The sequence below is a fragment of the Acanthopagrus latus genome, chromosome 12 (assembly GCF_904848185.1).
Source record: "Acanthopagrus latus isolate v.2019 chromosome 12, fAcaLat1.1, whole genome shotgun sequence".
Lineage (NCBI taxonomy): Eukaryota > Metazoa > Chordata > Actinopteri > Spariformes > Sparidae > Acanthopagrus > Acanthopagrus latus.
This window is the reverse complement of record NC_051050.1, coordinates 2554876-2575862: the sequence shown is the minus strand read 5'-3', so window position 1 is coordinate 2575862 and position 20987 is coordinate 2554876. Positions and strand designations below refer to the sequence as shown.

The window sequence follows — 20987 nt, the reverse complement described above, 5'->3', positions numbered from 1 at the left end:
TGAGCACTGAGACTGGTTTCTACTCACGGCCCTTAGGGGCGTTACAATTCAGCCGTTCATCATAGCGGGGGATCTCATTCCAGTTACAGACTATTCCAGGTCCGAGCACGGACCATCACGAAGGTAAGGGAAGTTTTAATAGTTTCATCCACAAATCATGAAGTTTAATTCAGCAGTGCAGAAATGCCTGATAAAGAGAGGGGATTTAAACAAGAGGAAATTAAGCAGGAGCCAACATTACATTTTTGTTTGAAATATGACTTTTCAAACTAGTTGTCAATTAATTTTCTTTTCATCAACTGATGAATTTATCATTTCCTCTCCAGGTCCATGTGCCTGATTTAACTTTGAGCGCCTGTCCCTCTGAAGGTCTTTGCACGGCCCTGATTTAGCTTACTGAATGATTACAGTTTTGTGGGCTTTTTTGGTTTGCAGGAGAAAATGATATATAACTAATATAATGTAAGTGCTGTTTTGTCACTGTTTGTCCTTCAAGCTACTAGAGATAGCTTTAGTAGTCACACTGTTACACCACAGTATCATCATTTTGTCGGAATGGCTAAGCCAGCAGACATATGTTAGCAAACAAGGGCCTACAGACCCTTTACATAAGTTGCACTATTCTTATCCAATTAGGAGCACCAGCACATAATTAAGGTAAACCAAACACTAGAAATACGATTCACATTTTCCCTTTCTCTGAAAAAACCTTTATACTATGACAATATGGGGTCTGTATGGGAAAGAAAATGTATCCATCTGGCATCGGATATTTGGGCACAGGTACAACCAAAATAGTAAAGCAATGTTATTATTCCTTTAGCTTGTTCTACAAATGTGAGTAATATTCACATACTGTTATGGGATAGTAGCACATTTTAATTCTAATAGACTGCTGCTTGTCTAAGAAATCAAGAGTGAGCATCTATGGAATTCAGTGCCTTGAAAGCAAGCTTAAATCCTACAGTCTGCTGTATGTTGCAGGGAACTTTAAAGTTGTTCTTGCCGTTCTCCTGTGTATCCAGGGCTGCAGAGACACTGTCCAGTGGAGGACACACAAAGGCCGCTGTTGTGACACTGACATTCCTGGGAACAATTTTGGCCAAATCTCCCCTCTGGACATGGCTGGCCACACACTGTACCCTGAACATAGCAATGACAAAGGGAACAGACATTCAGTTTCTTAAATGCTGATGATGTAAGCTTTTATTCCTCAAACTTTTCAATACAAGCCTTTAGATTTTCTTAACAGGCTGGCCAAACTGGATGCTTGTGTAGTGCATGGCAGCTACTCCGCTGAGCTGGTGTTGCTCACTGGCGTGTGTGTGTCCACATACTGTAGGCAGCATTGCTGCTGCAGCGCAGCTCCTGCCTGCCCTATGTGTTAACATGGAGTTTGCCTTAGATAATTACCAGTTCATTTGATGACTTGATATTTCTTTACCCCAGCGAGAGACAGCAAGAACCAAGTCAGAAAACAATTTACTATTTTCCTGATCATTTTATTGATTTAATGTTAATTTGTATAGGGACAGGTATTTGGCTTAAACTGAAGCCAGGTCTTTTAAGATTCACAAAGACTGCCCCTACTACTTCACCTTTATTCACTGATGACTCAAGCTGTTTCTAGAACAGCTTGAGTCATCACTGATTAATCATGGACACAACTTCTCTGTTCTGTATTGTAGTCTATAACATATAAAACAAATTCTGCTTCTTGTCTTATTACACTATGACCTGAAGACTTTAGAAGACTCTGAAATGCCTTTCTCTTGTTTGTCTAACAGTCTTTTCAGAAAATTGTTGAGCCTTTCAACTCCCTCATAAATGTACAGTAGCTGCTTACCCCACTGGTGACTTCTCTTGACTTTGTTTCCCACTTGTTCAGCTCATACTATGTAAAGTTTTCACAGCTTGTTATGTATATGGTGCATGTGAAGATTCTGTCACTATTTTGTGGAATGAGTTGTGGCCTGTTTTCCAGATTGTGTAAACCATTTAAATGATGCTTCATCCATGTCCAGCCTCTGCAAAAATCTTTGAAGTGGTACCTTGGTACTTCTGACTTCTCCTGTAGCATTTATAACTTATTTATCAATTTAAGGGGAATTTCTCTTAAATGATCATTGGGAGTATGTATGACAATAAACAATTCTTCTAATTAGTTCAAACAAGCAGCTGTGGGTGTCTACCATCCATCCTGCAGGACAGGAGCACTTTCCAGACACATGATGACACACTCCTCCATTCTGACATGGACATCTCTCCTCACACTGCTGCCCATGTTGACCTGGAGGACATAGATTTTCACAGCTAGAGAAAAAAAAAAAAGTATTTTGTTATGATATTTTTCCACTTCGTAAGGTCACAAATGAAAGTTCACTTTATATAACAATCGTAAAACTTGCTTAAAAAGCGTATTCATTAAACATGCAATAAACAACAAATAACAATATTGTAGTAGTTCATAGTAATTTCATTTCAATTATTAATCATTAATCATTCACATCTTGAATATCCTTACAGTTACCAGTGTTGATGGGATGGGAAGAGGAAAAGCAAGGTTTCCTTCAGTTCAGAAATGATCATAATGCTAGGTAACATTAGTCTGTACATATGTTACTTAGAGAATGCTCACATCCAAACCAAATGTTTTGTTACTTCAAAATACTTAAATAGCGATATGGTTCTGCAATATTTGGATATTCTTCAACATACTCTTCGTCAACTTACAAAGCTCCAGTGTATCCTGGTGAACACTTGCATTCTCCGGTCACATAATGACAGGTGGCTCCATTCTGGCACTGGCATTTCTGCTGGCATCCGTTACCATAGGTGCCCACTTCACACTGGGCCTCACAGCGCCAGCCTCTGTATCCAGGAGTGCACATACAGGCACCAGTGATTGGGTTACACAGTGCTCTGTTCTTGCACTGACACCTGTTGCTGCAGTGGGAACCCCAGTGGTTACTATCGCAAGCTAAGGGGAAGATGAAGGAGACAAGTCTAGATTTAGTTTTGTTTCAAATGCTGCACAGGTCACAGGGTATCACTTGCCATTTTGATTAGCTGCTATGTTTATTGTTACCCTCCCCTTTCACTGTATCACTACACCACCATTAGCAATCAATGAACAGGACATCATATAAATATCTCCTTAGAATTGGCCATTTGCATACCAGTATTTAGAAATCTACTAATCACTTTTCACCAAGGACCCTATACTGGTAGAGGTTTCACATTTATTAACTTAGTGGTATTCAATTGATATCAACATTGGTTGCAACCTACTTTCAGAGCAATGAATTATCGCACTTTCCCTCTCATCCTTTCTCGTGCTTGGCAAGTTGCTGAAGTCTATTTGGCAAGCAATGTTTAGAATTTCTTAGTTTTAGGGTTTTTCTGAGAGGACAAAGCTTTTTTGTGATTGTCTGGTAGATAAACCAGTGGACAATCTGCCCTCGCTCTACCCCTCACCCACACCCATACAAACCGACAAATTCTTCTAAATACAACCCATTTTCTGTCATGCACCTTCACTGTGCCCAGATTAGCCACCTTTTAACTAGCTAAAGGGAGTTGGACATCCCCCAAAAAATGCCTGCGCTATGTGAATTAGACCAAGTTCAAATAGGGTTTTCGGACATTTATGCTGCTCGTCTGACCATCAGCTTAAATGACTGGGTATACCGTGTTTACCCATAGTGAACTAGTAAAATTGAGAATGTGTTGGACAGCGTCATTATTCTAGGAATCTTATTTTGTCTAGAAAATGTAAGGAGAATTCTGGCAGAGCAAGCACCTGAGATAGGTGAATCTGCTGCCGTCCTGTTTACCAACCCCTCTCCTATATCAGTAATTTCAATACTCTAAATATAAGAAATAAGTGCATATGGATCGACCAAGAATGCAGACAGTCCAGAAAAACCTGAGGTGGGAAAATGCTGCACATCCACTCAAAGTCATGGCAGAATACATGGCGACTGCCACACCTGCAGCACCACAAACATCAGGATAAGAGGCGGACAATACAGCAGAACAAGCCAAAATTTAAAATGCTTCTGTGAGGCATTGCATTTGACTTGAGTGATGTGAAGGCAGGCATGAGGCTGTCCAGGGGAGAAATTGTTGTATAACATGTGTACAGTGGAAGTGGTGGAAGGTGTTGAAGGATGGAGATGAGCAGGGGTTTGTGAAGAGGCTCATCTCTAAAACACTGTATATAGAGTTATCCCAGGAGTTTGAAATTGAGTGTTCCCACAGAACTGACCAACAAGGCAGCAGAGACCAACATATATATTGGGCATACCAGGCCGTGCTGAGAGTCATGGCTAACAACATCCAACACATTTTCACTTCACCTAAGGAAGTTGGAGATTTCCTCTCTTCAGCCAAACAAAAGACAGAGGACATGGATGATACAGAGAATACAGTCAAGGGCTGACAACAAAAGGATGTATTGTTTTTGAGTATGGTATGTGACAAGTCATGTGAGCTGAGCAGTATGCAGTATGACGGAGACCTCAGGATTAATTATACTGTAAAAGGGCAGCAGATGGCGCTTATGTTCCATCTGCACAAAATCTGCTATACATTATGGCACATGGTGAAGGCTACAGGTGAGAAGCTGAATACTTCTATGCCAAGGCCTTGATAAAGTGGACTCTGGGACTTTGAGTTCCCCAGACGTATTCGTTGGTTTGTTTATGGTGTGCCAGCTTGTGCATAGATGGTAAACAGATGTGGTTTGGGATTTTGTTTCGGTTTTGTTATGTTTCAGTCTTGTTTGGGTATGTTTATGACATAGCGAAGAATTTGAATTAAGGTTTAGCTCATTAGTATGCATATGTTCACATACACTATGGGGTCATACCGCATGGGTACGGGTACAAATATGAAAACAACAGAATTCTATGGCGAGGTCCCTTAAAGCATATTGCATTAAAGAGAAAAAATATCTTGGATAAAATTATCCATAAACAACCCTCTCACAGGGAAGATAGATGGGTGGCGAAACAATGTAGATCTTTTTGGTCACAGGTGTTCTCTGATCAATATTTATGCCCCATAGACTGACACATCAGCTTTTGTTATTGACATTTGTAACACTGTGAAACAAATGGGAAATACATATGTTATAACTAGGGGGGCTCTTGATCAGTCAAACACCTTGAATGTATGTTTGGCGAACAAATCACTCCGCCTGAGTACCCGAAGAAGACCACAGATAGCGCTTGTTCGCGTCAGTGAGCTTTTTGGTCCCTCCACTGAAAGGCAGTATGAATTTGCATATTAGCTAAATATTTAGTTTCACTTGTTATATTTATACAAAATGTCCCAGAAAACAAAAAGAGCTGACACAGAGGAAAGGCAATTTATTGAAAGATGGCCACCTGAATACATATTGGACTTGATGTGGACAGGCCAGTCTTTCTTCTGATGAGACAGTGGCAGTGCCAAATAAACACAGTTGTTCCCAGACACCAAACATGGAGCTTGAGTTTTGTTCCTGTCATTGCTATATTCTCATTGTTATGGCAAATAATTTAGCAAAGCATCGCCTATTTACACATTCCACAAACAGAGAACAATAATATTTCAGATTTGTTTGACTTATATTCACTCTCCTTCTCATTTGGGCTCCATGAACTTTGCTCATTCACAGCATCAAAAAAAAAAAAGGATTATGGACGACCGACTGGCCATTTTTATCTTCTTGTTGTGTTCGGTTTCTCCTTCTACTGTCTGTTTGTATACAGCGCGCAAGCATTATGTGCATGCTCCGTCTCTTCTTCTCCGTTTTTGGTGAATTTCAAGCGTCGCCTATAGACCTGGAATATGAACTACAGCGCGTTGAGTCGTTTTCATTGGTTCTTTTTGGACACACATATTCTTGAATCGATGCCGGGGAAGATGGGGGGAAAAAAGATCATTTTGGTACGTGTGGACATAGCCTGAGGTGCTCTGGGTAAGGCATTAGAGCACATGCTCCACTTCTCTCTCGGCTAAAAAAGCTTAGTAGTTCTGAGCCCAGCATGCAGTGAAAACACAGGCATCTCCAAGCATCCCTCATTCATTCTGAATGTGCTCAAGTGATACACAGGCCCCTTTTATTCCTGCTTCACTCTGGCCTGACAAAAAGTGCATACTTCTATTTCCTCAGGCAGTCTGGCCCTGTGTGACAAACAGTGTTGAGGACTGAGACAAGAGGGATGGGGGGAAAAGGGAACGAGGAGATTAGTGATACTAAAATGCACATCTGAAATCCCCACACATTCAAATATGCCATCCTGGTAGCTTTGTGAAACCTGGCCTAGATTGAAGAAAGGTCAAACCCCAGGAGCTTGGGGCTCCTCGTTTGCTTGTTGGAGAACAGACTGTGCTCTTTCATTAGCTTATTCAAGATAGCCATGAACAAAGAAGACTTCACTGTGCCAGGATTTGGTCACAAGGCTTAATTATTTGCAGTGGCAGGCAGGATCCCTGTTTTTATTCTATAACATATTCATCCTAGAAAGAGTCCCCTCAGAGTTAATGTGCAATTTCCAACCGCAGTAAACAAATCTAGATACTGGCGCATTTACATCTATCTTCATTTGAATCCAGCACAGAAAAAGACTTCTTTACACCTCACACCAAGACAGATTTCAGGAGGAACAGTTTAGACAAATCCTTGGGTACGTAACTTGAGCAGCCAGTTGTTGCATGTTGGCTTACGTCTGACTGGCTATACTGAGGAGGGATTTGGAGCGGATGTTTTTCATCTATTTTGTGGTGCACACATGGGAACCGAAAACCTCTTTCACACAGGATTACCATGGAGAAAAAACATGTGTAGCATTCCTCCAGCTTTCCCTGCTGATCAGGAATGCATGTCCTCCTTCATAGTGGTACTGACTTAATACAATTAAACTATCTCACCCTGAGGCAGTATCTGCACACAGCAACATTGGGTTTTTAAATGTGTATAGAATATACAGAAAAACCATATACCTGATATGCTTGTTTTTACTGAATGAAAAACAAATAGGACTGTTTTTACTTGCTGAATTTGGGAAGTGGTGGTTTAGAGGTTATCAAACTTGTGATCAGAGGATTGCCAGTTCCAATCCCAGGACCAGCCAGATAAATTTGGGTGGGCCAAGTGAAAGGCACTAGGAGATGAATGTCTACCTGTCTGAATGTGATCAGGGTGTTCCTGGAAAAGGGCTCTTAGTGAACCAACCCTGAATAAAAAGGGAAATAAAAATATGTTCATGTATCCATTAGTCTAAATACAATAGGCTATTCTCATTCTTGTGTCCATGTGAAATCTTATCTTTTGTAGCCCAAGTACTGTCCCAATAAACCAGTTCGCATCGTTTCAAGAATGGTCAAAATTCCCTGAAGTGTTCTTCACATTTTACCAAGGGGGCATTGGTTGGTAACACTGGTAACTACATCAATACATGGAATACATTAAAAGTCAAAAACAAAGCAAAAAAATACTAGACAATAGTGTTCATTATTTATCTGTCAGATATCTAAACTGTCATGGCTTCACATCTGAAACCTCAAATCCCACTTCCCACAAGTTTTTGTGTCATCAAATATTTTACAGGCTCTAAATGTTAAAGCTGCAGTCTAGAGCTTTAGTAGCTTTAGCCAGAACATTTGAATGAAAAGCTCCCAGGTCCCTCCTTCTTCCTCTCTGCTGCTGCAGCCCTGCCTTCTAAGCCCCTCCCACAGAGGAGCCTGCTGTGCACGAGCAGGCTTGTAACCACGGTAACAGAGGACGCCAGATACCCAAGATGACATAATTTGTTTGCTCTATTTCTGACCAATATAACTAATTTACAATGACGACTGCCTCATGCCGAGTCACTGTAGTAACCCGAGTAACAAATAATATTTCTCACATCGCGGTAGATGAAGTTACCAGGTAACACTTTGTTTTTACTTTGCTTTTCTTCGTCTTTCTTCTTATTTCTTCTGTTTGACGTGGACAATGGTGGGGCATTCTTCTGCTCTGCTGCCTACCGCTGTAGAGCGACAGCCATTTTGATGCCAGCGTAAGAGTGCCCCCGCACTCCTTTGAAAATTAGCTTGCCCGAAAATGAAACTACTGTAAATATTAAAAGTGCCTCTTTAGTCATAAAAATGCATTTACACGAAGGTTTGACTCATATACATTCACAAATAAAGCCTGTGTTGCCTTTAAGAGAGTTTCACTTTAATGGGTAATCATAAATGTTTCCCAAACTTCTTCAATGTTAGGAAGCTCCACAATGCCAGGTGGGGGGCATTATTCAATAACTGTTGCTGGCATTGAAATTATACAAGGAGGCATTGTTTGTGTGGAATAAATGAACAGATTTACTTGTAAAAAAAAATACAATATGGTGCAATTCTCTGATGAAACAATACTGCTGTCCACAGTCACACAGTCCGCGGCAGCAGACGACTTCAGCAATGGCAAATTTTTTATATCTTATTCTTTGGATTAATAATACCACTGCATTACTGTGTTCATTTTACTGCAGTAGATATTTAACCGTGAGCTCATTTTAACTGCTTTACACATTGTTGGCTAGTTTAATCCGCAATGCATAACATCCTACAAAATCATAATTTGTTTGTGGTTGTCCAGTTATCTGTAAAAAAAAAATTAGAAAAACAGCTGTACTGAGCTTTGTGGCATTACATTTTCCAGCTAATCAATCAATAAAGTAAGAGGAGGATTTTCCTCAACACATGAAGAAACACTTCACCCTTCAGTTTGTCACAAACATTCTACATCAGAATCATTTTCACAATGCAAGAAGGGGGGGAACTAGTAATTAATTTAGTCAGACAAATATAGCATACATGAATAGTAGAATAATTGCCCCAAAAATGTAATGGAGTAGAACATTTTGCACTCCACCTTTGTTTCCTTTGCTTATCATTATCAAATGTAATTGTAAATTGTACTAGTTAATAATTGACATGAATATTTCGCCTAGATGTGTTTAGTATTATGTAATGTAACCCTTATGTAGACTGTTGTTTTTTTTATAGACATTCATTACATTGTTGGTGTACACTTGTTATCACATTAACTGATTTCACCTTATATGATTGCATATGATAAATAAACTAATACATTTTTTAACTCTGAAAATGGCCTCATATTACGTAATACCAGCAGGAACACATTTTCTAAAACTGTTAACAGCATTCTGTGTTTGTGAGTCGCAAGATCATTCTTCCAAGAATACAAGTCTGTTCTTTGTGTCCTTGTGTTTGAGAAAGGCTTAATGTAATTTTACGGGGCATAATTAAGAATAGCCGTAATAGCAGGACACATTCTGTGGTGTCTTTTTCGTTTTTTCCCACATTCATGATTTTTAGTTGTCAAAACCATGACAAAGAAATCTGCTGTAGGTATACTGATTAAAACACACACAAAAAAGGATCTGTGTCAGATATAATGTACAGTACATGTTATTGTTCCAGTATTGTAGCTGAACTTGCAGACACCTACAGTGGGCATCTTGTGTTATCATGTGTACTAAATCACAAGCTCCAGTGCCTCAGGTCATTCCCTACCACATCATTTTCCCTTCTGTGTTCCTGCTTCCTCTTGAACACAGCCTTCCCACATGTCCTGTTCTTAGCTCTCAGACATGTTGTTAAGGCCCACTGACCTGTTAAACATTGAATGCATCAGTCTTTGGTGGCTCTTTAGGATATTAAAGAAATATTACTGAAGAGAACAGTGAATGAAAGGTGGTTAAATGCTAACCCTATATAACTTTGCTTGTCTGGAAACACCCTACTTTCCATGAACACTGTCATGTGACTGCCTATACAGTTTTTTCTAAAGATAAAAACCTTGCCAACATGGCACCCACACCTTGTAAATAGAACTAAGTATCTTAGTATGGATAGAACTTTTAACGACACACAGTACAATGAAAAAAAGTGAATGCACCAATTAGCCACAACAAACCACAGTTCCACTTATAATCAAAGAAATGGACTCATATTTCTGTAGTGATTTTCCAGTCTACTGACTGCTCAAAGCCACTTTACAACACTTGTCAGATTAACCTATTCATACACTGATTGCAGTGGCCATGGAAGGTGCCAACTGCTCATCAGGAGCAATTTGGGGTTCAGTATCTTGCTCAAGGACACTTCAACATGCAGCTAGGTGAAGCCTGCATTCGAACCAGTGGTCTACTGATTACTAAACAACCTGCTCTACCTAAAGCTACAGAGCTACAGCCTTCAATAAGGAATTATGACAGTTCAAGAACCCTAAAGTGACCATTTATACAGCATTAAAACACTAACATGCTATGATCTGCTGGTGCAGAAAATTGTGTGCCTGTGGTCACTGCTATAAGAGGGCCTTAACAGACATTTCTGCCACAATAAATCCTTAAACCCACCAGTGATCCTGTCATATAGAACATCTATGCTCCTTTCCTGGAAGCAACAGCCAATCAAATCAAATATGTGCACTGTTGATGATGGATGACCACCTTTGCACACGGCCCTATTGTCAAAGACTAAAGTAACAGCCACTAGACATATGTGAGAAATATGTGTAAATCAAAACTGCCAATGTTGTGCTCTGCAATGAGTGCACCTCCATTGCGAAGGATTACAACCTGTGGAGGCACTTCAAAATAAAACACCCTAGCCTTGATATAATTTATCTGGCAGGTTTGGAAGTTCACCAGTACAAAATCAAAACTCTGACAGCAAACTACGAGCATAGCTGTGGTGACCTCAGTTAATCTTGCTCTAGCCAGCAGAGCAACTGCAGCATGGCCTTACTCTTTCAAACATTGCTTCTCAATCTTTGTTGGGCCAGTGCCCCCTATCTATTATCCAGGTCCTTTATCGCCCCCATCAAATTAAATGTAGGCTAATTGTCTTGCCTGAATGCACATACATGTTAGAATGTGCCCTCACCACAGACTAAAGACTTTCTCTTGCCCAGCTCTGGCCTCCTCATCCTGATGTCTCGGGAACAGACATTCACTAGTCATCACTAGAGTTGGGATCTTAAGGCCCCTGTGTAAAGTAATTACAATAAGCTTCAGTGTGTGTTTTTCAGTTGCACATGCGGCATAATTTTAATGGAATAGCATATGGTTTCCCAGAATTAAATCCACATATGCATTGATATTTCATCCTTTTTGGTCTTTATGATTGTTTTTCCTATATTTCTACAGTTAAATGAATGCGTAATGGGTAATGTTTCATTTTACATTGTTTTGGCCTATTTTTAACCACATATCACCTAGCACATATTGATCAAAAAAAAGGCAGTCATCATTGATGTGTTCATCCTCCCTCTCAGCCCTACTGGTCTTGATTCTTTCCCAGTATGTTTTTTTCAGGTTCTCTGAAGACAGTCCACCTCTCATCCATAGTTATCGGACACTGGTCATTCACTGTCCGACAACTACCAAAGTCTGAGTCCTCAAGAGCAGTGGGAAGAGTGTATTGTTTTCATCACAACATCTAATTACAAGTAGCTACCTCATGACTCATTCACCTGTAAGTAAAGACCTAATGGTATCATATTGAACATAAACTACTAACATAGCTATTGCTGGTCCTGATAGCTGTCAAGATAGCTTTGTTAGCATTCAGACATTGTTTTGAAAGTGTATTTTGAAGTTGTAACTCATTGCTGGTCAGCTAGCAGCAACTGGTTATAGTAACATTAGATACTGCAAAGCAAAAACATCAAGATTAGTGGTGGGCCTGCTACATTTTTTTTTTTTTTTTGCTTACCTCAGTGATTCATAGACAAATGTGAATATTTTATTAGACTCATGACGATACAATGTTTTGCACAGTAGAGGTTCCAAGATGACAACATCATTGACTTGTACTTGTTTTCCTGATAACACCACCTAATTATTTGTGTTTGTACAGTATATTGACCAGGCATGTAACTCAGACACACAAGTGCTCAAATCAGCATCACATTTTTTGCCAGGTAGTCATCATTTAAATTTGTGTTTTGGTGCATAACGATAAACACAGTAAATAGAAAAGTGTATTGAATGATAAAGGGCTGGTACTTAAACATTTTTTTATATAAACTGGGGAATCTGTACAGTTTTGTCCAGGAATATCTAAAGTATTGACCATTGAAAATGTATATGTTCACAGTATGCTGAGGACAGTCAAGTTGTGTTCCATAAACATATCTAATCATGTTGCACATCTATTGCTCTACAGGCCAGAATTCAAGGACTACTTTTGGTGCAATCACATGGAGTGCTAGAACTCTGCCTGCCACCTACTTATTTGTCGTGCTGCATTTACTCCTTGTTCTGCATTATCTCCACATTGTTTGAATAAAATCTTGAAAATGATAAGTGCCTTTTCTTTACACTTCCAGCATAAACAACAATCCCATTACAGTTCTTACACTTGATGATGCACATGATGCACTAATAATAATTGAATAAGGTAAGACTCTTGCTTATTATATCTTTCGAATACATGTAAATAAATAACACCACAGAATTAGTATACCTTTAATCGTTTAGACAATATACAGTAAAATTAGCATAAACAACTATATATAGGAAGACCATCCAGAGGTGTCTTGACTGATTATAAACACATATTAGACCAACAGATAGGCTGTACATATGCACATGTACATATGAAATATATCCATCAAAGATACATACTGCAGGAATAACAGTGGGCTGATCCATGTTGCTACCAGCATCAAGTTACACTCACCTGTCAGAGAGACTGCAGAAATACTGGAAACCGCAGAGCATGGTTCTGCTGTAAGCATAGAAGGCTGGAAGTTGATGTGTCCCTCTCTTACTAGAGGACACAGAAATAGGATACATCAGGACATTTGTAAAACGTCCAGTTCAAAGTATATATGAATTAATAAATACCATCTAACAACATCTGCTTACAAATACAATACAGACTATATTCACATCTATATACAATCATCCTTTGACCTCTGAACAGTGGACTTGGCCTTTGACACATGTAGCACATAACAATTAGTCCGCCTCTCACATACAGCTCGTCTGGCTAATGTCCAAACAGCCCAGGGTAGTGGTGCCTGTGTGAACACTGCTATATGGATTAGACCCACAGTACGTGTATATATGTCTCACTCTGCAATAGTCTGCTATTTCAGCTAGCTAGCTAGCTAACGTTAGCTACAAACTGCTAATGTTCGTGTTGGGCTAATACATACAACAGAAACATAAGAAGCTTACGTTAGCTACATTGACCACATAATGCAGAGTAATAATACATTTCTCCAACAAAAACAGCCCAGCTCATTACCTGTCCAACAGAGACGCGGCTAACATGGCATCCGTGTTCAGGCCCGTCGACTCCATCAGTTGTCGCCATCGTAGAAATGCCACTCAGATGTTGACTCTCATTTTACTTCTCGTGCTATGGAACTTCTTTTTGTTTGTAGCCTTCTCGAGTTCAGTCTTTTATTCCTTTGTTTAGCAGTATAAGCTGCCAGAGGTACCGCTGATGATGAGAAGTGTAGCTGTAGCTTCTCTGACAATCTTGTCATGATCAGTCCACCACAGCTCCAGCCACGTGTTTGTAGTGAAACTCTTGCCAAAATGCAACCTACGGTCTTTTTGTGAATGTACCCGAGTCAAACATTAGTTTAAAAGCATAATTATGACGATAGCGTCACTTTTAAAAATAGCTATTTTGATGCTATTGTAAAGTTGCCCCCAGCACTCCACTGAAAATCTTAAAACACTAAGAAGGGTTGACACAACATGAAACTTATCATATCACCAGGGTCTCTACATATGAACATGACCATGTAATCACAACAAATCTATCTGCAGGGAGCTGCGGGAGTGTGACTGTGTGTGTGAATGTGCTGTGACCTTTGACCACTGCTGATCCGTTTGCCAAAAGCCACTATGTTGCTCTGCTATGAGCATGCAAGTCCTCTAGATCATTTGTCCGACTGATGCGTTTCAAATCATAGCAAACAAACAGGAGAACAGGTATGTGATTTGTGTGTTTTAAGCTGGGGCACAAGACCGAATTGAGTGAATACAACTGACACATTACACTACAGAGAGAAATGCTTTCACAGAAAACCAGAGTCTCCCACACAAAGAACTGACTGCTCACAGACAGCAACAGCTGGAGGACTTACCACTGGAGCAGTTGGATCCTCCCCAGCCTGGCTCACACTGACAGGTGTTTGGGGCCATGCAGTGGCCATGAACACAGCTCTCTGCACAATGAGCTGTACATTGAGGAGAAAGGAGGACCAGGATCAGTAAAGTCACAAAGATTTTAGAAAAAAAGATATCTGCGTTAAATTTAGCTTTTAAGAGGTGAAAATAATAATCACATCTACATTTACCCTTTAAAGCTGCTGTAAGTGTTTTCTTATTAGAATAAGTGTTAAAAAGCTCCATAATCTAACTGAGTGTTTGGGCAGTGACCCATGTTTTGCCTTTATGCAGTTAAAGAGAAAAGAGAGGTAAATAATAAGTAGTAGCAAAAGAGAAAATACATTTCCGACTTTATCAAACTGCAAGCGAACTCCATAAAGAGGCAGTCAATACCAGCAAAGCCGGAACAGGGAAAAGTAACAATTTCAGCACTCTTGACGAAAGCTTATACTCTCAAATATGGCATTAAATTAATAACGTTTGAAGAAAAGGAAGAGGCAAAGAAACCGCTAGCTACAAAACACACAAGAAGCTAGCTCAAACGATGACATTTACGGCAGATTAAAGATCCCACAATTTTTATTCCCAATACATAATTTGTACATCAAACTTGTAGGACATTTTGTGCTGGTTGCTGGAATATGAAAACAAACAGACATACAGTACATTTTTGGCTGTATAAGTGTAAAAGCGACACAAGCAGCAACCAACTCTTTAATAAGCTCATAAATGGACTTTTCAAACATTAAATATACAAACTTCTGTCACTCTGGATTGATGATGAAAATGTAGGCAGCTGTGGTGTTATCAATACAAAAATCTATGGCATATAACCTGTACGATAACGTACAGTGCTTTGCAAATAGTATGACGCCACCTTAGTGTGACACACTTTATTCTGTAGCCACTCAGTAGCAGGAGCAACAGCAGCAACTGGGCCAGTTTGCTGTTGGCAGTGACCATGAAGAAGAGCCGGTACAAAACACCAGCCATGATCGCATACCTCCAGAGAGGGCAGGCAAGAGTGTTCAGTGTTAATAGTGTAGACCTGCATCAGAGAAACTTTATGATTTGGCGTTATTTGAATAAAACTGACTTGAGTTAAAGTGAAACTCTCGCCAAAATGCAACCTAGGCTTTTTTTGTGAATGTATATGAGTCAAACCTTTGTGTAAAAGCATAGTTACGACAAAAGAGGTGCAAATTAGCGCTAGCATCAAAATCACTATTTTTAAAACACTAAGCAGGCTCGATACAACGTGAAACTTCGCTTGTAGTGTCACCAGGGTCTCTACACAATAACATGAGCACTGAAAACATTGTTTGTGTACACAGAGTTTACTAAAAAGACGAGACGTGTCGATCTCTGAATGAGACAAAATATGGAGGTGAGTTAAGGAAGACCGCTTCTAAAGCTTAGTTCCATATAAATGCATGGATAATTTGTTGTTTTGTCATTAGCGGAAAACAATATCGACCTTGAAGTTAAAAAAGGAGCCTCATATAAGAAACAATACTAAAATAAAAAGCCGGAAAAGTCCCATGAGATATCGCATGGATAGTTGTTGCCCGAAGACAGTAGTGGTCCACCTTAAGTCTTTTCCAGGTTACATTACATACTTCTTGGCTGAAATGACAGCGGCTACCAGAACAAGCTACTGCTAGGTGAGTTGTCCAAAAACTTTCTTTTTAGCAAACTCTGTGTACACAAACAATGTTCTCAATGCTTGTGTAAATACCCTGGTGATACTACAAGCAAAGTTTCATGTTGCATTGAGCCTTCTTAGTGTTTTAAAAATAGCAATTTTGATGCTTGCGCTAATTTGCCCCATGCACTCCCATTAAAATGAGTTTGACCCATAAACGTAAATATGGTAAATCTTTAAACTGCCTCTTTCGTCGTAATTATGCTTTTACACAAAGGTTTACATTCACAAAAAAAAAGCCTAGGTTGCGTTTGACGAGAGTTTCACCTTAAGAATGAACAGGACACTTTTGTAATGAGGGGATTTGGCATTGGGGCATATTAGTTTTGATTGGGTGCATAACAACAAGCTTCCTCCACACACAGCTCACCTGCTGTCATGTCAACAGAATCATGGTTGAGAAAAAAAGTGTATTTCTAGGGTGACTTTATACGTACTGCTGACAGCAGAAAACTCTGCTGGTAGAGAGGGAAACAGAAAGGCAAGGTGACAAGATAAGATAAGATAAGATAAGATAATCCCTAAGGAAATTGCTGTGCCAGAGATTGCTACAAAAATGTACAATAGAAAAGTCAGTAAACAAATAGTAGTAACAAAAAGGTTCCCCAGGTCAGAGTCACACAATGGGCCCAATTTAAGACCACTGAGAGCATCAAAGCCAATGTATGTGCATAAAGATGGGCATTTAAAGCAACACTATTTAATGCAGGCACCTCAAAGCACCTCTGAAAAAAAAGACTGACTGAAAGTTGAAGTGTTCTTCAAATATTCTTCTTCCTTTTGTCGTTGTTGTTGCTAGAGTAAACCCTAATTCCTGCAAGTTAGCTCAGCTAGATCAGTTACAGTAGCTGTCATTTCAGCTGAGCATGGGAGGTCAAAGCTAGAAAAGTACTGAGAGCTGAACACGCACTAACTTTTAAAACATAGGTTGAAGCTTGTTTGAGGGGAATAAGGGGTGACAGGTTGGCCAAACACAAACACACCACCAGTTTCTTGTTTGTTCTCTGATGCAGGCAGGCACATCTTTGACATAATGTCAAAAAAAGAAAAAACCTGTTATTAAATAACTTTTATTTCTTCAGATTCCGTTGATAATCCGGGTAGATTTTTGTTTTAAAATAAGATTCAGACAAATTCTATTTGTATTAACAGGCTTCACAGTATGTTTTTGAAATGAAAAAGTTTAGCAGGCAAACCGATGTTCATCCCAATAAGATTTACTGAATTTAACTTAAGCGCAATTCCACTTCCTTTCCAACTGACTCCCATCTGGTAATGTCTCTGGCAAAACTTCCTTCCTGTAACATTTTGTTGCGGGGCTCAGTGAGCAGCATGTGACTGGGGCTTATACAACAGTCTTTTCACACCAAAATAAATTCCCCTTTGAACTCCCGGGGCACTTTATTACAGCCCCTACATGAATCAAACAATAGACACCATGTCCACCAAGGCACACAAATACTGTGACTTCAAAATTAAAAAAAAAAAAGAAAAGAAATCACTATTTCCACCATCAGAGCAGCAGGCTGTGGTTAACATAATGCTTTCTTTTACTGTCACTGACCAGCAGTTGGTTTTTTTTTTCTTTTTTCGCCACTGTCCACTGTGGCTTCACACCTGTCACTGCCTGCTGGCTACTGAGGAAGTACGGGTACCAACACATGTACAAGACACAGTTTCTGCTTTATTTTTTTCTGAGAAGTCACCATTTACAGTTAGCTGAACCAATTTTCCCAGTTTCCTCAGCATGCAGTAGCAATATATTAACACTCCAATCCATCCATTATCATACTTGCAGAAGTGCATTTCTTATATTACACTTGTATTCGGGTTAATTTGTCACCTGTCTGTAAACCACAAAATGACAGCTGAAATCATATATTAAGCATCTTTATAAATAGGATATAACTACACCAGGTATTGGAGAATATACTGTATGTAACAGACAATGCTAACTGATTATGGACACTTCAAAGGGCATTATCTTGCTTAAAGAAAAAGAAAAAAAAGAAAATGTAAATAAAACCATTAAGTTTTGCGATCAAAGTATGCCGTTTTTCACAAGGAATCATTCGGTTTCCCTGGCAATACCTGAGATTTTGACCAAGAGCTTAAACAAAGATGAGATGTTGTGTACTTTTCCAGTAAATCGGAAGGTTTAGATACAACTTCGCAGCTGGAGATGAACCAGTCTGCAAAGCTCAGATCTGAACCAGAAGGCAGATGTTATCATATCAAAAGCAGAGGACAGTTAGCCAGCCATGTCATTTTCCCCAAATCAACGGCAATATTTTCATCAACAAACGATAGTCCGTGTGTACTGTCGGCCAAAGCCTGAAGTAGTAAGTTGAATAGTGAATGGGATGTTAGATGATCAATTTTGTTGTTTGGAAGGACAGTGCAGGCTACTTTTCGCAACTTGTGTGTTATAGGTGCCATCCTGTGGCATTCAGACAATGATGCACCAAGGAACCACACTCAGTGCTTCAAATTATTTCTAATTTGGAATAGTCGGTAGCCAGCTGATGCTACTGCCACTTATCGGATACAGGCTACAGGGCATGGCAGGTTATTCACTTGATGAAGTCACTAACCTAGATTTTTATGAATTAATGATATACCATACCAATCACTCCGAGTAAGAGGATTGGTGTCTGGTTAACATGAAAAATGCAGTTTCTCTTTAAGTGACAGGACATGGTGGAAGTCGTGCCAATAATTAGTGCAAGGTAGCACGGGGCTTGGAATAATGTGAAAAGCAAAAGTTAATTGACACCTTTTAGCACACAAGAATCAAGGTGAAGTAAATAACATTATCGAAACACACATTATCTGTGTGTGTGTGTGTGTGTGTGTGTGTGTGTGTGTGTGTGTGTGTGTGTGTGTGTGTGTGTGTGTGTGTGTGTGTGTGTGTGTGTGTGGAGATACTCACGAGCACAGATCTCGCCATTCTCATCGAACCCTGGGCAGCACTGGGACTTTCTCCGATACATGGTCTTCTCTCCTCTTCGATATGCTGTCCGATACCTTACCCTGCACATAGAAAGGAAGTGAGGTCAGATCAGGTTAGACACTCTGAAAAGGATTGGAGTGCACAGAGACACGCAGATCCAATGACCTCTGAGGATAACAGATGTCAAGAAAGACAACAGCATATTTCTGGGTGTTGGGTGTTGTTTCTTTATACTTTAACTGAGAGCTAATCCCTCCAGCCCATCCATCACTGCAGAATACTAGGAACTAACCATCTATCACTGTTTATGCTGCCAGGCTAAAGAAAAACGTCACCAGCATCTGTAAGGACTGTACACAGCCCGGACACTCCCTATTCGAAGTGCTGCCTTCAGGCAGACGGTTCAGGACAATCTAAGCCACCACTTACAGAATGAGAAACAGCTTCTACCCCAGAGCTGTTACCTCCACCCACCCCCCATAATGAACAATCCCACCCACATAAACTGCAGCAGAGGTTGACATACTTGCACTATCTTGGACCACCACTGTTTTGCACATTGTTAAAGCTGCTACTTATTATATTTATATATATTTGTTTCTACTGACCTGAAGAGAAAGCCATTCAAAATTTTGTTGTACATGTGTATAATGACAATAAAAGGCATATTCTATTCTATTCTATTCTATTCTATCCAGCTAGCAGTTTCCATTCCCGATTTGTGTGTGTGTGTTCTTAATTACAGGAGTGGAGTCAGGAGGGCAGCAGTCAGGCCACTAGGCCATCATCATTATGCTGAACTGCAAAAATTAGGGGTGCAGTTGAATAGTCACCTCCTATGTCCTTTCCTAACCACTTTTCCAAAGCCCCAATGGAAAACATCATGAGGTTTAAGAAAGATGTGATGGAGAAGTCGAAATTCGGAGAAGACAGCTGCTGTGCTGAGAGATGCTGACTATTAAGGTTACAGGGTAACAAGATAAATTCATTGTCATTTTTTTAGAAATGTGAAAAAACAAATTAAACTGTGTTTGAGTCCTTTGTGCTACATCTGTTTCATAAAGGGAGTGTGGATGATAAATTGAGGAGTCTCATGGCCTGACTGAAGCCACTGGTGGTGGTCTTGTGGCAGAGGTGGGGGACTCGAGTCACATGACTTGACTCGAGTCGAACTCTAGTCGCAAATTTGAGGACTTGAGACTTACTTGACTAACACTGATGAAAGACTCGACTTGACTTTGACTTGGCATTCATAACTTGAGACTTGACTTAGACTTGACACAGATGACTCGAAAGTCTTGGCTGTTCTTTCTTTCTTTTTTTTGCGCATATTGAGACGTTGCCCTCTGCCGCTGTATGACGCAGTGCATGCAAGCCTGGGTGATTTTGGCGGACATCTTGGTTAAAGCGTGTGTGTGTGTGTGTTTCAGATAAAGTGTCTTCAGTGCGCACAAAGACATTATTTTAAATGTAGACGCGCATTACGCGTGCTCACAACCCAACACGACACCGTACCGGCACACATTGGATGCAACACACTTGTTTTTTCGTGCACGCCCACGACGGACCTGCTCCTCCCTCAGGTGTTGTGTCTGTGTCTCTCCTGCTGTTTCTCGCGGAGCTCTGATCCGTTTGAAAGGAGAAGGAGGCCCATCTGTGTAAAGACGTCACCTCCGAGATATAGAATGTGTTTTATAGAAGAGAAACACACATTTCAGGACAGAACAGACATGTCCTGTGATTTTCAGCCTCTTTTTATAGATGGGGAGGGGGGACAATACCTGAGAGTAATATTCTCAGCTGTCTGGATGTGCAGGATGCTGCGGTTACAGGGCTGATATTAACCTTATTCTTGTATTCATGGGTTTGAAAATAAATTATAAAATTGATCAACTATGGAATTACATCATATTATTGACTAACCACCGTCTTCTGTTTACTGTGTCTACAGATATGAAGAATACGCAGACATCTCACTTCACCAATGTCCGTAGCCCTTTTCACACAGAGAAGCCGCATTATCTCCACAGCAGAGGTTTGTCAATTCTCTGTCCCTGGTCATTCACACAGAACAAAGCATCTCCGCCTTAAAGACGAACTGCTGTGTAATTCACACAGAAAGTCGGCGCTG

At 40.0% G+C, this 20987-nt stretch overlaps 1 protein-coding gene and 1 long non-coding RNA gene across 9 annotated transcripts in view; one reads left to right on the top strand and one right to left on the bottom strand.

Annotated features, from left to right (window-relative positions):
• Positions 1-20987, bottom strand: part of megf10 (multiple EGF-like-domains 10) — a 77953-nt gene that overhangs the window by 34440 nt on the left and 22526 nt on the right. For 7 of the 8 annotated variants that reach the window (XM_037118036.1, XM_037118033.1, XM_037118040.1 and 4 more), the window contains exons 4-8: positions 18836-18936; positions 14174-14266; positions 2734-2980; positions 2193-2313; positions 1007-1143 (exon numbers count right to left, since the gene is read on the bottom strand). In XM_037118036.1, the coding sequence (XP_036973931.1) occupies positions 1007-1143; positions 2193-2313; positions 2734-2980; positions 14174-14266; positions 18836-18936 (699 nt within the window). Of the gene's footprint in view, positions 1-1006; positions 1144-2192; positions 2314-2733; positions 2981-12747; positions 12838-13320; positions 13570-14173; positions 14267-18835; positions 18937-20987 lie in introns of those variants that run through there. The other variant, XM_037118038.1, reaches the window with a different exon arrangement.
• On the top strand, positions 7779-12368 carry LOC119030445. Its single transcript, XR_005078269.1, has 3 exons — positions 7779-7921; positions 11365-11538; positions 12232-12368. It is a non-coding gene; the product is annotated as an uncharacterized LOC119030445 (long non-coding RNA).